A 16,691-nucleotide genomic window follows, 5' to 3' on the forward strand; every position below is an offset into this window, starting at 1 on the left:
CTACAAAGAAGAATGCAGTTTTGTCATTTGCAAGTAAATGGATGGAACTGGAGAACATCATCTTAAGCAAAGTTAACCAGGCTCAGAAGGCCAAAAATCACATGTTGTACCTCACATGCGGATTATAGACCTAAAACAAATGCAGTAGTATTATTGGATATGGGTCACACACTAAGGGGAGAATGTACACGGGAGGAATAGGAAAAGGGAGGAAACCTAGAACTTTAATGTGGTTGATGTGCTCACTGTGGAGGAACGAATAAAGTAATCTTAAACTCTCAGAGGCTACTATGCGAAGGGGACTAGGAAGTAGCGAAGAGGTCTGGTAGAGATGAACCAATGTGGGTTGCAATACACAAGTGCATAGGAATCTCTCTGTATAGCTATCTTCATCTCACACTATCAAAAATTCTATGTCTTTCTTATTATCTCCTACGTTTTCTCTTCAACAAAATCGGAGAAGAGGGGAACAGGTTCTGCCTGGAAGTGGGGGTGGAGAGGGGGGCTTGAGGTGGGAAGAGGTGGCATAGACGATGTATGCACATGTAAGTGAATATAAAAAGGATAAAGAAAGAAGAAAAAAGGAAAGAGGACCATTGTCCCAGTGTCATCAGTACCTGTAATCTCCGGATACAAACTGTTTATAGTCACAGCCAGAAAGATTTCTTAAGGCACTAATCAGAAAAGAAATATCAACAATATTAACTGTATTAAAAGTAAGAACTTTTGGAGCTGATTGTGGTGGTACACCCTGTAATCCTGGCAATTTGCAAACTGAGGCAGGAGAATTGCGAGTTTGAGGTTAGCCTGTGCTGCGTAGCAAAACCCTTTCTGAACAACATAAAGATCATGTAAAAAGATAATAGGACCATGAAAAGATAAAACTATATTGATCAAAGTTTTAAAAAGTCTGATGATACCAAGTGTCAAGCATCATCGCTGATGTGGCACACTAGGAACTCTTACACACTGTTAGTAGGAATATACATTAGAAAGCTACTTGGAAAACTAGTTGAATATACAAACTGAATGGCACAGCAGTTCCTCTTTGAATTAGACTCTGGAGAGTTTTGTGTCCATACTTACGAGATGTTCATAACATCTCTATTTCCTGCATGGGGAGCAGGAAATGTTTTTCCTTTTTTCCCATTTCTCCCCACTTTTATCCTGTTACATTAAATTCCTTTCCTAAGACATTTTGCTATTATTTCACCATAAAAAAAAGAATGCTTATAGCGTCATTGTTCATAATAGCCCAAACTAGAAATGTGAACAGCAGGATGGACAGATAAACTGGTAGATTCATAATACTGAATACATATAGCACTGCATACTTAGAACAAGGAGCTTGAAGCTACTTGCAACAATGTGGATGTCTTAAAAACAATGTTGTCTCAGTGGCAAAGTGCTTATCTAGCATGCATGGGTGAAGTCCTGGGTTCAGTCCCCAGTGCTGTAAAAAAAATGAAACATAATTTGAATGAGAGAAGCAGGGCACAAAACAATAAATATAGCATGATTCCTTTTACATAAAGTTATAGCTTATATTTAAAAAAGCAAACTAATATGAGCTGGAAAAGTTTGAATGACAGTGTTACTGAGATAAAAGCAGTGTTTTTCAACATTTTATATGGTATGTTCTTAAGCATGTATGTGGAACTAAATCAATGAGTTAAATGTTAAAATGCTTAATACTTTGTGATAAGGGAACCTGGAGATAAGATCAAGAAGTAGTTTGGGCAAACATACGATCAGAATAGAAATTTTTTGAGATAGGGTCTCATCATGTAGTCCAGATCAGAATAGAAATTTTTTGAGATAGGGTCTCATCATGTAGTCCAGACTGACCTCAGACTCTCAATGCTCCTGCCTCCTAAGTGCTGGGATTATAGAGGTGCATTGCCATGCCTGCTAGAATACAAATTCTTAATCTGAAAATTCAAGAATTCAAACTATGCAAATATCTTGGTTTTTTTTTTTTTTTTTTTTTTTGGTGCTACTGGTCTTTGAACTCAGGGCTTTGCACTTGCTAGGCAGTCACTGTATGTCTTGAGCCACTCTACCAGCCCAGTTTAAATGTTTCTTAAAATTTTTTTTTTTACTTTTGACTAGTTTTTGTATGTCTTTAGGTATTACTATATATTCACCAGTTTAAAATGTTTCAATAACATTTTTATGAAAAATCTCAAATATACACAAAAGTAGAGAAAATTGTATAATGAACTCCTTACTCCAACAGATATCAAAACTAGGCTTCTTCCATAGCATCCATCACTTCCCACCTCATTAGATTATTTTAAAGCAAATCCAGAATGTATTTATAAATAGTTCAGAGTACCATATTTATTATAAGTTTCTGTTGAGTGTGAAATGGTCAATTATAAATAATTTCATACAGTTTACTATTTACTTGGGTATTTACTATCTGAAGTTACCTAGTGGAATACTCATATAAGCAATTATAAAGCATATGATACATTCAAAAGATTAATACTTTACTTTTAATTGCAGGAAAAATTATAAAGTCTGTTCCTGGAAAACTAATGAAAGAGGTGAATAACTGTTTTATGTGTATTTATAACATAATAATAGCATATGTAAATATTGATGAATATGATACTAAAAGTCATAATCTTAATTTTCAATTTTCTTATAATGGTCTGTTATCACAGAAAGGTCAACATTTGGAAACTTTCATCATGAATTTCATTAATTCTTGTGAATCTCCAAAGCCTAAACCAAGTAGACCAGAATTGACCATTCTCAGCCCTACTTCAGAAAACAACAAGAAGGTACTGCATGTTACGCTAAGGAGCTATTAAATCTTGTAGCCAAGCCCAAAATTGATGTGGAAAGAGACTGTGTAGCTATAAAGTGGTGGTCATTGGTTGTTACTTTACTAGTCTGTCTTTGTTTTCTTACCAGTTTTGAAAAATGCTTAGCTATTGTCTCTACAGATATTGCCTTTCTCCTGTTCCTTCTCTTATCTCCTCTGGAACACAGATTCTTATTCTGTTCTCTGAATCTTTTAACCTTATTCCCTATTTTCTGTCTCCTTTATTTCCACTATTTTCTGGTATATCTATTTTTTTCTGTTCTGTCTCCAGTTCTACCTCTTCAGTGATAGCTAATCTGCACAGAACCAAGGGGAGAGGAGGAATAAGAAAAACTGAAGAATATAGTGACTAAAGTCTTTTGGCCCATGTCAATCTATGTTTGTAGATTGTGCTTTGTCTGTATTAATACATATTTTGCTTTCTTTAGTGTATCCTTTACATTTACCTTTATTGAACACAAAAATTCAGTAAAAGGTCATGGTAGAGTAAAACATGATCAAGAGAAAAAATTGAGATGTGTACCTTAACTTTTTTCCTCTCTTCAAGCATCTTGTCAAGTGATTCTCAGATCTGCTCAGTAAGAGCTCTGTTTTCCCAGAAATAGATACAAGTGCATTCATCTGTCTTAGTAATATTGGATCTCTCTCAGAATTGAGTGAATATACCTTGATGTTGAAACTCAAAAGTGCTTGAAGGGTTGAGGCTATAGCTCAGTGTACTTGCTTAGCATGTACAAGGCTCTAGTTCTACCCCAGCACTTCTTTTTTTTTTTTTTTAACTTCTTGAAAAGATGTAAAAGACTCATGAAATTCTTCTTTTTAGGTGGCCTGCACTATGTATACATACTTTTGTGAATGATGAAATATTAAAGATCTGATAGGTGGGATTACAGAAAATTACCCAGAGATAATATAAGGAAAGAGGAATTGTACTAGAGTGTGAATTTTAGTATCTAAGGGATACATCACAAAGAAGTTTGTGGATGTTTGGTCAGACTGGAAATTTACTTTGCTTGTGGCTTGTACATGGACCCAACTTTTAGGGAAAGAAATTTGGCACTGTGTAACAATAAATCATCAGGTGTTTATGCTCTTTGACCTTGTGGCCCAAATGCTAGGAATTTGCTGGTAGATTCTAGTAGAAGAGGCTATAACGTGAAGATACTTATTAAGTATCTTGTTTATAGAATGAAGAATTAGAAATAACACGAACTCTTAACATTATAGGAATGATTAGTTGTTTTAATATTCAAGGAGTATTTTGCAGTGGATAAATTTTACTTCTGGAAACAATAAAGCAACATAGATACTTGATTTGCTGCCAAGTGAAAAAAAGTGAGAAGTGCTATTTTTTTAAACTTCATTGATTACACCCATGTACACAGAAGTAGAAGGGACTATGCAAAAGTATAGTAGTTATGACTTTAGGTGATTGGGTTTTATTCCCCCATGAAAGAGGTCAGGCTCAGTAGCCCATGTCTCTACTCCCAGCTCTTCAAGAAGTGGAGATTGGAAGAGTCATGGTTTAAGGGCCAGCCTGGGCAAAAAAAACCCAGCAAGACCACATCTCAATCAGTAAGTTGGCATGGTGATGTGCACCTGTCATTCCAGCTACACAGGAAGCATAAATAGGAGGATCACAGTCCAACCCAACCCAAGCAAAAATGCAAGACTGTATCCAAAAAATAACTAAAGCTAAAATCATGGCTAAAGGGGTAAAGTGCCTGCCCTAGCAAATATGAAGCCTTGAGTTAAAAACCCAATATCAACAAACACACACACACACACACACACACACACACACACACACACACACACACACACACACCCCTAAAGACTGGGGGCAATGTATCAGGAGAGATAGCCCTTTTCATATTTCTTGCATTGGGGGACAATGTCTTAAACTTATGCCTTTAGGTTAAGAATATCTAACACAAGAGCCAATGGAGGACTGGGGGCATGGCTCCAATGGTGGAGCACTTGCTTAGCAAGTGGAAAGCCCTGAATTCAAACTTAGTATGGGAAAAAAAAGTCAAGAAAATGTATGCTCTCTGTTACCATAAAACTTTTCTAAGAACCTTTTTAAAATTCATTTTCAGATAAAATGAAATACATTTTCCTTTATAGTCTCTGGTACTTTTGCTCATAGTGCCTATTTTATGCCATTTCATTTATTTCTTTGACCTACTTCTATTAGCTGTTAAATTTCTGAGCTATGTTTGAATTCCCTGCCTGCCCTTTGCATGCTGTCAGGCACATGCATAGAAAGTACTTGATGTACAAATGTTTATTGACTCTTTTTGGAGACTTGGGTAGCTGGGGCTGAGAGTTAGTTGCATTTCATCATGGGTAATTCTTCATAGTTGTTTTTTTCCCCCACTGATTGCTCCTTTCTGACCTTTGAATGTTATTGTCCAAATAAATTTTGCTTAAAGCAGATTTTTCATCTCTACCCCTTAATTATATAGTGATTTATAATCTTTAAATCATGTTAGTATTAAAACTAGTTATTAATAATATAGTTACACATCATTGTAAGTTATTTTGCTTCTTTTGGTATACAAAAATAAAAGAAAGGGAGCTGGACATAGTCGTTCTTGTCTGTAATTCCCAGCACTCAGGAGGCTGTGACAGGAGGATTAAAAGTCTGAGGCAAACTTGGGTCACATAGTGAGACTCTGTTGCAACCTTCCCCCCCAAAAAACAACAAAAAAGGAAGGGTTTGGGTTGTAGTTCAGTGGTAGCACACTTGCCCAGCATGTGTGATACCCTGGGTTCAATCCCTAGCTCAACAAAAAATCAAAAGAAAACGGAGAGGGATCCTTTATGGATAATGAATTAGCTATTGTTTCTAAAGTGGATGCAAGCTTTCATATAATATTTTGGGAAGGATATGTATTTTTAATTTAATTTTGGGCATAAATGTGGAATTTGGAAGCAGATATTAACCTAATTCCTATATTTTATTTTGATTGGAAAAAGGTTCAAATTCTTTGTATTACTGTAGGCTTAGTAATTATCATCAGTAGTACAATAAACTATATCTCTCTTTATTATTTCAACTGTTTATTTAAGCTTTTCAATGACCTGTTTAAGAATAATGCAAATCGTGCTGAAAATACAGAGAGAAAGCAGAATCAGAACTATTTTATGGAGATGATGACTGTTGAAGGAGTCTATGATTACCTGATGTATGTAGGTAAGATGTAAGTGGTTTATGTTAAAATTTGTTTTTTATTCATCTCTCTTATTTCTTCTGTGCTATAAACTAATGTTTTTGAATATTGTCCTATTTTAACTTCTTTTATAAGAATTTAATATAATTTATCTTGAACATTTTAACGTTATTAGTGTTTACAAATAAAATATTGATCATTGTTAATTTGTATTTTCTACATTGAAAAATGTTCAGAGAACTTTTTTATCTTGAAAACAAGGTATTTCAATTGATTCTTCTCAGGACGGGTGGTTTTCCAAGTTCCTGACTGGCTTCATCATCTTTTAATGGGAACTCGAATCCTCTTTAAAAACACTCTGGAAATGTATACTGACTACTATCTTCAGTGTAAACTAGAACAGCTATTTCAGGAACACCGCTTGGTTTCACTCATAACTCTTCTGAGAGGTTTGTATTTTATCATGTCTTTGTTTCATGTTTTGTATACTCAGTAACTTCAATTGGGTCAAAAAAAAGTACAGAATCTTGTTTTTCTTTGGTTTATTAGCATTTCTACTGTGAAGCAATACTTTGTATAAATAGGTAAAAATTTCAGAAATTTTTTTCTACTCTTTTTTTTTTTTAGATGCTATATTCTGTGAAAACACTGAACCTCGTTCTCTCCAAGATAAGCAAAAAGGAGCAAAACAGACTTTTGAAGAAATGATGAATTACATTCCAGGTATAATATTTAAGAAACTTAATTTCATATTGACTAGCACTCCTTTGAGGTTGCAATGTATAGTACTGAGGTTAATTTTTACTGTGAGGTTTCATTTTAGAAATAGTTATAAGGACCAATTAGAAATAACTCATGAAATACAGTTTGTTCTTTTGATGTTACCACTAAAATTTAAGTCTAGACTATTTATACTCACACAGTAGCCACATTCCTTTTCTCCTTTTCTTTTTTTTTTTATGATGATGGGGATTCAAATTCATGCCCTTGTACATGGTAGGCAAGCACTCTTATCACTAAGTTACACCTCTAGCCCCAGATTTTTTTTGATAACTTATAATTGAACTGATCAAAGTGATGTGTTGTGGGATACACACAGGTTCTCCTGACAGCACGAGAATAGCTATGCTAGTGTATATGACTAAAAATCAATTCTTTTATCCATTCCATATTTTTTGAGTACCTTCCATGTTCCAGATGCTATGCAGAGTGCAACGGCTATGCAAAGTACACTTGAATAGCTCAACCTAGCAGGAAGACAGATGGGTTATCACAGGCATATTCAAATTATAGAGGCATCACTAATGAGAAGGATGGCCATCTCATAAAGTTGGTAGGTTTGGGTCACTAAGTAAATGGACAGTAGTAAGCTCTTACTATGATGGGAAATAAAGGGAAAAAATATCAAAGGGTTAAAGCAGAGGATACTTACTAGTTTAGGATATTTTTACCTTCAGCTTCCAGAACTTTGATGTTTAGGACATTTAAAATGTGACGTGCCTATAATTATCTAGGAAGAAATATCCAGTAAAGCAATTAAATATCTTGTTTTGAAAGTGGGAGGAAAGCTGGTACAGAGTAGATTAGTAGAGATATGGAAGTCATATGTGAGTGGATACTAATGCCAAGGGAGAAAATGCAGAGTAAAAGAGAATAAGAGGGTGACTTAATTTCCAGCCCAGCATGTGAGAATCTGGAAGTTGCTTCTATGTCCTAGTAATGAGTAAGAAGCTGAACAAATGGAAATATTGGCAGTTCTTAGATTCATCAGGAACATAGGGTCACAGGGTAAACCCCTACCCCCAAATTGGAGAGACTAATATGTATTATAGAGAATCCCAGTTAGTCAAAGCAGAAACCCATGAACCCTGGTTTTATGGAAACCAGGGATGGGGCAAGGAAACCTGAATTGTAACTACAAATTGTGGAGGTTCAATGTGGACAAGTCTATATACCTAACTCAACCCATTCTTTGGCCTTCTATGTGGGAAAAGGAAAGTACACAAGTCCAACTCACTGTACCTACCCTATCCTACTTAAATGGAGAAACCCTTGAAAAGCACACATGAAGTTGAGAGTCTTAATAATTCAAGCTCACTGAAAGACTGAGATGTATTCATAGGACTATAAAACCTTTCTTTCATAACACCTTACTATCACATATTTAAGGTCTGCTAAGAAGGTGGAAATTGGATCATGATTTGAGGCCAGCCTGGGAAAAAAGTTAGGAGACCCATTTCAACAAACAAACTGGTTGTGGTGGCACATGCCTGTGGTCCCAACTAAGTGGAAAGCCTTAGATAGTAGGACCATGGTTTGAGGCTGACCCTAGGCAAAAACTTGAGACCTGATCCAAAAAATAACTAATGCAAAAAAGGACAAGGTGTGTGGCTCAAGTTGTAGAGAACCTGCCTAGCAAGCATAATAAGGGCCTGAGCTCCAACCCCAGTACCACCACCACCAAAAAAAAAAAGTATTTAGATTAGTTGTAAATGTACCTTGTACATTCTAGGGCAGCTACTAAAAAATGGAAAAGAAAAATTAAAAAAGGAACATTCAATAATATCAAATCCTTAGTTAAAACTACAAAAGGTCAAGAACTGGTAGAAGATGAAAATAGAAACAAAGAACAAGGCCAGCAAATAGAAAACAGTAACAAATTTGGTAAATATTATTTTAGTTACATTGTAATCACTTGTAGCATCAATGTCTAAATGTACCAGCTAAAAGAGATTGCCAGGGTGGGTCAGAAAACCAAATACATGTCATCTATAAGAAACTTCCTTTGAACATAAAGATAGAAATATGATGATTACAGTACTAATAAAAAAAAGCAGAAGTAACAAGGACATAGCTGAGCTCAACAGCACCATCAGTCAACTGGATATGATTGTCATCTGTTGACTACTTCATTGTACAATACCAATACACATTCAAGCTCATGGGGAGCATTCACCAAGATAGACCACATTCTAGGCCATAAAACACACCTTAACAAATATAAAAAGAATTGAAGTGTATAATGCATTTAGACTAGAAATCAGTAACAGCTGGAAAACCCCCAGAGTACTAGGAGATTAAATAACCCACTTCTAAATAACATATAAACCAGAGAAGAAATCTCAAGAGAAATTAATAACTATACTGAACTAAATGAAAAAAACCCACAATGTATCAAAATTTGTGGGATGCAGCAAAGGTACTGTATAGTAGAAAATTTATAGCATTGAACATATATATAAAAAAAGATCTAACTTTAGTTGCATAAGCTTCCACCTTCAGAGACTAGGAAAAAAAGAGCAAATTAAATCCAAGGTTAGCAGAAGAAAAGAAATAATAAAGATTATTATTACTAAAGAGTACAAATCAATGAAATTGGAAACAAGAAACCAATAGAGAAAATAAATGAGGCTAAAAGCTGGTTCTTTAAAAAGATCAATAAAGTTGCTAAGTCTGTTGCCAGGTTAAGAGGAAAAAAAGAGAACAAATTAGAAAAGAAGGTACATCAGTACAGATCCCACTGACATTAAGGATAATAAAAGAATACTGTGAACAACTCTGCCCACAGATTTGATAATGTATATGAAATAGAGTAATTCAATGAAAGACACCGTGTGCCGAAATATATAGGACAGAAAATTTTTTAGATGCATAAAAAGGAACAGTTTGAATAGGTCTATATTTATTAAAGAAATTGAATCAATTTAAAACAGAAAAACACCAGGCTTACAAGGGTTTGCTTATACAGTATACTAAACATTTAAGGAAGAAATTGTACAGTTTTCTATGATCTCTGACAGAAGGTAGCAGAAAAATATTTCTTAACTTATTCTATGAGGCCAGCAATACCCTAAAATCAAGATCAAAGTCATTACAAGAAAAGAAAACTGTGGACTAATATCTTTCATGAACATAGATGAGACAATTTCAATAAAATATTAATAAATCAAGTCCAACAGTATTTAATTATACATTGTGACTAGGTGGACCAGGTGGGATTTATCCCATACATTCAAGACTAGTTCAACATTGGGAAATTCTCATCACCAAATTAAAGAAGAATCATGTGATCATATCAGTAGGTCAGTAAGCTAGGAATAGAGGGAACAACCTTAACTTAATAAAGAATATCTGCAAGGAACCGACATTTACATCACACTTAAACACTCCATCTTTCCCCTCTATGACCAGGAATAAGGTAAAGATGTCCTTTTTTACTACTGCCTTTCGAATCTTACTATAAGTCCTTGCTAATATTAGAAAATAAAAAAAGAAAATAAAGGAATATAGATTGTGAAGGAAGAAATAAAACATTCTGTTTCCATATGACATGATAATCTATGTTAAAAAAGCTGAAATGATTAAAAAAACTGGACCTCATAAACAATTATAGCAAGGTTTCAGAATACAAAGTTAATGCACAAAAGTCAATTGCTTTATACCAGCAAACAAATGCTAAATTAAAAGCAATTATCTCTTATATTAATAATCCCCCAAATGAACTATTTAGGTATAAATCTAACAAAATATGTACAAGAACTATATGAGGAAAGCTATAGAACTCTGATGAAAGAATTCAACAAACTAAATAAATTGAAAGATACTACATATTCATGGGTAGGAAAACCCAATATTGTCAAGATGTCAGTTCTTCTTAACTTAATCTATAGATTTAATGTAATCCCAGTACCAAATCCACTAAGTTATTTTGTGCCTATTGACAGACATTTTAAAGTTTATATGGAGAGAAAAAGACCCAGCATAACCAACTCAATATTGAAAGAGAAGAACAAATTCAGAAGGTTGACACTACTTTACTTGAAGACATGTTATAAAGCTAGAGTAATAAAGTCAGTGTGGTATAGACAAATAGATTAATGGAACCTAACAAAAAGCCTAGAAGTAGACCCATGTCAGTATTGTATACTGATATTTAACAAAGAAGCAATAGAAGTACAGTGTAGAAAAGATAGTCTGTTCAACAAATGATGCCAGGACAACTGGACATCTACATGTTTAAAAATAAATCTAAGCACTAAAATTAACTCAGTATCGATTATAGATCCAACTGTAAAAAAGCACATCTATAAAATTTCCAGATAATAACAGAGGAGAAAATGTAGATGATCTTCTTGCAGATCTAGCAGATAACTTTAATTTTTTTTTTTTTTGGTGGTATTGGGGTTTAAACTTATGGCCTCACACTTACTAGGCAGATGCTCTACTGCTTGAGCCATTCCACCAGCTTTGCAGATAACCTTAATTGCAACACCAAAAGCAAGAATATTTTTTTTAAAGGAATTAATTAGCTTTTTTTCTTATTTCTTTCTGAACCCAGGGCCTCAAGCATGGTAGGCAAATGCTCTATCACTTGAACCACACCCCCAATTAAGAATTAATAAAATGAGAAATTTTTCTCTTAAAGCACAGTTAAGATAATGAAAAGCAGCCACAGACTGGGAGAAAATATTTGCAAAAAACATATCAAATCAAAGACTGTTACCTAATGTGTACCAAAAAAATCCTAAAACTCAGCAATAAGAACATAACTTGAAAGACTGGGTACATGCCTGTAGTCCCAGCACTTGGGTGACTGAGGGAGGACCTCACGTTCAAGGCCATCCTGCTTATGTAGTGAGACCCTGTCTCAAAAAACCCAACAGCAACAGAAAACCAACACATCCTAATTAAAACTTTGGTGAAGTACTTTTAATAGGCACTTCATCAAATAGATGTCTCAAGCATATGAAAAGATGGTCCACATCATATGTTGTCACACAAATGTAGATTAAAACAATGAGATACCACTTTATACCTATTAGAATGTCTAAAATTTAGAACACTGACAGTAGCTCGACAATTCTGACAAGGATGTGAAGCAACAGGAACTCTCATTCATTGGTGGTGGCATTGTAAAATGAAATAGTCACTTTCGAGGACAATTTGGCATTTTTACCAATGTATGCATACTCTTACCATAAGAACCAACAATTGTGCTTCTTAGTATTTACGTAGATGAATGAAAGTTTTGTCGACACAAAAATCTGCACATGAATGTTCATGGTAATTTTATTAAAAATTGCCAAAATTTGGAAGCAACCAGGATGTTCTTCAGTAAATCAATGGATAAATGAACTGTAGTACATTTAGACAATGGAATATTATTTAGGGCTACAGAAATATGAGCTAACCAAGCCATAAGAAGACATGGAGAAACTTTAAAAATACATTACTAAGTGAAAGAAGCCAATCTGAAAAGATTACCAATCTATATGATTCCAAGTGTATGACATTCTGGAAAAAGGCAAAACTAAGGAGACAAAAAGATCAGTGGCTGCTAGGGGTTGTAGGGAGGGCGGGATGAATAAGCAGAGCACAGGTTATTTTTAGAGCAGTGAAGCTGTTCTGTATGATACCATAATGGTGTGTATGTCAGCATACATTTGTCCTAACTTAGAGTGTTTTAACACCAAGAGCCTACCTCAGTGTAAGTTGTGAACTCTGGTTTATAATGATGTGTCAGTGTAAGTTGATCTAGTGTAACAAATACACCACTTTTGTAGGGGTGTTGATAATGGGGGAGACTGTCATGTCTTGGAGCAGAGTTATATGGCATATTTCTACCTTCATTTTTGCTATGAACCCAAAACTTCTCTAAAAAAATTAAAAAAGAAAAGAAAGAAGAGGGTTTAGGGTAGAACCCTAAAGAGTTTTCAATATTGAAAAATTAGTCTTAAAATAGTTCTGCTCTTTGTGGAGACAATTAAGTTAAAAATCTGGTCTATGACTGTTTTTTAGTAAGTTCTAAGTAAATTTCTTACCTATTTAGAAATATAGTAGCTATTAGCATTCATGTTTCTTCTAGTAGTCTCAGTTTTGGTGTTTGGGACCCTGGAATACCAATAAATACATTAATTTGTTAACTTGCTGAGGCACAAATTTGGATCACATCTTAAGACTTCTGTTTGGGAAGGAGCAATTTAGCTCATAGGCCTAGTACGTCTTTTTGTTTTCCTCAACTGCTCATCTCTTACTTGGTGACATCTGAAGGATTTGATGGGATCACTTATATTTGTCAGTTAGCTTCATGCATATTAATTGGGAGACTCTGTATAGTACTGATGAATTTGAGAATTCACAAAGATCTTATTGGGCCACATATCTTGAAAATATCAAGAATCTACTACTAGGATTGTAAATTGAATTTGGCTTTGCTTGCTGAGTTAGATTTGCCTTATAGAACCAAGCTTAAAGTGAGAATTTTCCATGAATAGCATTAACAGTTTAGTTATGATGGAGAAAATGGTAAATATTTAAGCACCTTGTTTACTTGGGTATGATTTTTCTTTTCCTGCTCGGGAAAAACATTCAAAGGAGATTTTAATATAAGTAGTGACCTTTTGGTGACAGAAATGATGGGTGGTACACAACAGCTGTGCAGTCAGACATGAACTAAACTTGTTGGATACTAAACTGGTGTTTAAACATTTGTAACATTTCCCAAAGTGATCTGTATAAATGGTAATTTATGCAAAAAGTACAGAAACGGAGTCATATTCATTGAGAAAAGTCAACCTTAAAAATTAAACTTTTATCTGATATTAGGAGCACTATGGAAATATATAGAATAAAAAGTAGAAAGCATCCTCTGCACTGTGTAGAAGTAGTCTGTGCTCCAGTTTGGCATTAATTCTCACAGATGTTTTTCTGTATATTTCTATATGTATATGCACAAATGTACAGACATCATTTTAGGATTTAACTTATTCCTTTATCCTAATGCAATAATACAATATGTGTTATTTTATTCTCTCTTATCCTTTAATAGTAGTAGATTTGTGTGCTGCAACATTCCTCAGAGCTTGCACTATGCTCTGTGCCTTGTGAAGGGGGAGTCATGATATTACCATTGCCCAGGTTGACTTTTCCCAGGAGGCTCTTGTAGAAACACTGATTTGGGAAATATTGTTTATAGTTTTTACGTGCTACCTGGGAAATTGAGGAGAGATTTTGCTTTATGACCTAGTTAATGATGAATCAGTTGTAACTTGTTTCACATGTGGCTTTCTTGTTTAGATCTAATAGTCAAGTGTATTGGTGAAGAAACCAAGTATGAAAGCATCAGACTTCTGTTTGATGGCTTACAGCAGCCAGTACTCAACAAGCAGGTAAATTTATAAAACTGAAAGACTGGTGTTGGCTAGGGTTCCTGAATGACATAGAAAGGTGTATTATTAACTGTGTAAGCTTTAAGGTGGTGTAATTCAAGCATTCAGATAGAAAACAAGTGTCTTATTTGTGTAATTCTGTTTTTTGCTGGTTACCTTTTTTTATGACATGAATTTTTAATTTAAAATTAATATATACTCACTGTGGGGGTAGATCTAACAAAGATACAAGCACATGTGCAGATATCTCAATGTATCCCCCATACAACTATTTTATGCTAGCAAAACATTGTCAAGTCCTATTCCCTGGTTTCCCATTTCTAGGTAACCACCATCCTGAATTTTGTGTTTGTCGTTTTTATTGTCTAATCTATTTATTGATTTTTATTGTGCTCTAGCTGACCTATGTTTTGTTGGACATTGTGATACAGGAACTGTTTCCAGAGCTCAATAAGGTAACTGAAAGCAGTAATTTTGAGTCTGAGGAGAACAAAAAGTTCGATGCTATCCATAGCAAGTTTCAGGCCAGCCTGGGCTACATAGCAAGACTCCATCTCAAAAAAAAAACAAAAATAAAGTAATAATGTTTTTTATTATGCTCTAGGGACACTAAAGACAAGTCTTATGACTGATCCTTTAAAAACAAAACAACCATTGGGCTAGGAATGTGGCTTAGTGGTAAAAGCGCTTGCTTAGTATGCATGAAGCCCTGGGTTTAATCTCAGGCACTTAAAAAAGAAAAAACACTGAACAATTTCAACAAATGGCTTAGTATATTTTCTTTATTCAGCATTCCTAGAGTGGATTTTGGGAACTAGGAACTGAATAGTCTGTGCTTTGACTTCATCCCCTCCTATATACAAACAGATTAGGAACCCTTCCAGTCTTCTCAGAAAAGAAATGAGTTTAAGTCTTAGCAGTAGAATGGACTAAGCTCTTCAGATTGTCATCTGCAACATTGTATGTATGCAAGACAGCATAATAATATTATCATATTTCATCTTGAAGATTTTGTGTTTTGAACAAAGGTTTAAAGTCATCATTTCTTCTTAAAATTTTCTGACTACTCTTTGGTTGGATGGAAAGACTATTGTAATGAGATATCACTTTCGTAGAGAAGGGGAATGCAGTTTGGACTATTTACCTATTATAAGCTTTCAAATTCTAGTAATATTAAATGTAGTTTTTATTTTATTTATTTATTTTTTTATTGTAGGCAGAACTGGGGTTTGAACTCAGGGCTTTGAGCTTTGTAGAGCAGACACTACCACTTGAGCCACATCTCCAACCCTAAATGCAGTTTTTAAAAGAATGGCCATTGTAGACATTTTATATTCAATTATGTTGGAATTCACTTTCAGTCTGGGATTCTGTCAGGTCTGTCATTATACATTGCTATTTTCTTGTCTTTAAAACCTAGATAATTTTATTTGTATTCGCCAGAAAATTTCTTTTGGCTTATAACATATATAGATATATGTCTTAGTTTAGATTTTTAATACATCAGAGCTGTTAGGCAATTCACAAATTCTATTGTCTTCTATTAAATAGATTTACTTTTACTTTAGGTACAAAAGGAAGTTGCCTCTATGACCTCCTGGATGTAAACATTTGGATTTGCTATAGAGTAATACCTAGTCAAAGTTTCTGCTACACCAATGTTAATGGAATTGTACATTTTTTCTTTCACTTTTGTATATTCTTGTATATATCATGTACTTCAATGTTTGAAATACTGATTATTTTTGTTTTAATAAAGACTAACACAAGCTTAATGAAGATTAAAAGTGATTGGATTTTATAACCTTTCATTTTATACTTGTTATCCAAATTTTACTAGAACATATGTCATTTTTGAAAGAGAAAATTCATAATCCCTCAAGGGCAAACAGATAAGGCCAATAGTATTTGTCTTGTATCACTTTGAAAGTAATTATGCTTAGTTTGAAAGAACAGTAGTAATACCTGACTCGCTTTCTAATTTAGTGTTAGTATATTTAAATAGATTTATTTTTCTCCCTATATTCTACATAGTTAACTGTATCTATAAATAAAACTTGTATATGAGTTTTTCATAATACAGTGGGTTTCTCCTTATTCTTTGTGTGACTGTCAAGTTGTAATCCTGTTTTGTGTGAAAACTGAATACTTACAGATATTTTTTATTGTGTGACTATAACTAAGTTACACTGAATTGTATGTTACTATATTCCAAAAGCTTATAAATGCAATTTAAGCAAGTTGATTTTTTTGTTCATGTTGTCTGTTAGCTCTTCAAAAGAATTACAAACCAGGTGCTGGAGGCTCATCCTGTGATCCTAGCTTCTTGGGAGGCTGAGATTGGAAGGGTTTGAGGCTAGTCCAAGCAAATAGTTCATGAGACCCCATCTCCAAAGTAACCAGAGCAAAATGGAATGGAGGTGTGTCTCAAGTACTAGAGTACCTGTTTTGCAAGCTTGAAGCCCTGAGTTCAGACCCCAGTTTCCCCCTCTAAAAAAAAGCTATAGGTCA

At 34.3% G+C, this 16,691-nt stretch overlaps 1 protein-coding gene across 6 annotated transcripts in view; it reads left to right on the forward strand.

Moving 5' to 3' along the window:
- Positions 1-16,260, forward strand: part of Snx14 (sorting nexin 14) — a 93,310-nt gene extending 77,050 nt beyond the window's left edge. For 5 of the 6 annotated variants that reach the window (XM_074078565.1, XM_074078571.1, XM_074078594.1 and 2 more), the window contains 8 exons: positions 2,512-2,552; positions 2,673-2,792; positions 5,912-6,035; positions 6,297-6,461; positions 6,640-6,735; positions 14,089-14,180; positions 14,579-14,635; positions 15,749-15,955. In XM_074078565.1, the coding sequence (XP_073934666.1) occupies positions 2,512-2,552; positions 2,673-2,792; positions 5,912-6,035; positions 6,297-6,461; positions 6,640-6,735; positions 14,089-14,180; positions 14,579-14,635; positions 15,749-15,787 (734 nt within the window). In that variant the 3' untranslated portion in view covers positions 15,788-15,955. Of the gene's footprint in view, positions 1-2,511; positions 2,553-2,672; positions 2,793-5,911; positions 6,036-6,296; positions 6,462-6,639; positions 6,736-14,088; positions 14,181-14,578; positions 14,636-15,748 lie in introns of all 6 variants that reach the window. The other variant, XM_074078596.1, reaches the window with a different exon arrangement.
- Positions 16,261-16,691: the final 431 nt, after the last annotated feature.

The sequence above is a fragment of the Castor canadensis genome, chromosome 1 (assembly GCF_047511655.1).
Source record: "Castor canadensis chromosome 1, mCasCan1.hap1v2, whole genome shotgun sequence".
Classification (NCBI taxonomy): Eukaryota; Metazoa; Chordata; class Mammalia; order Rodentia; family Castoridae; genus Castor; species Castor canadensis.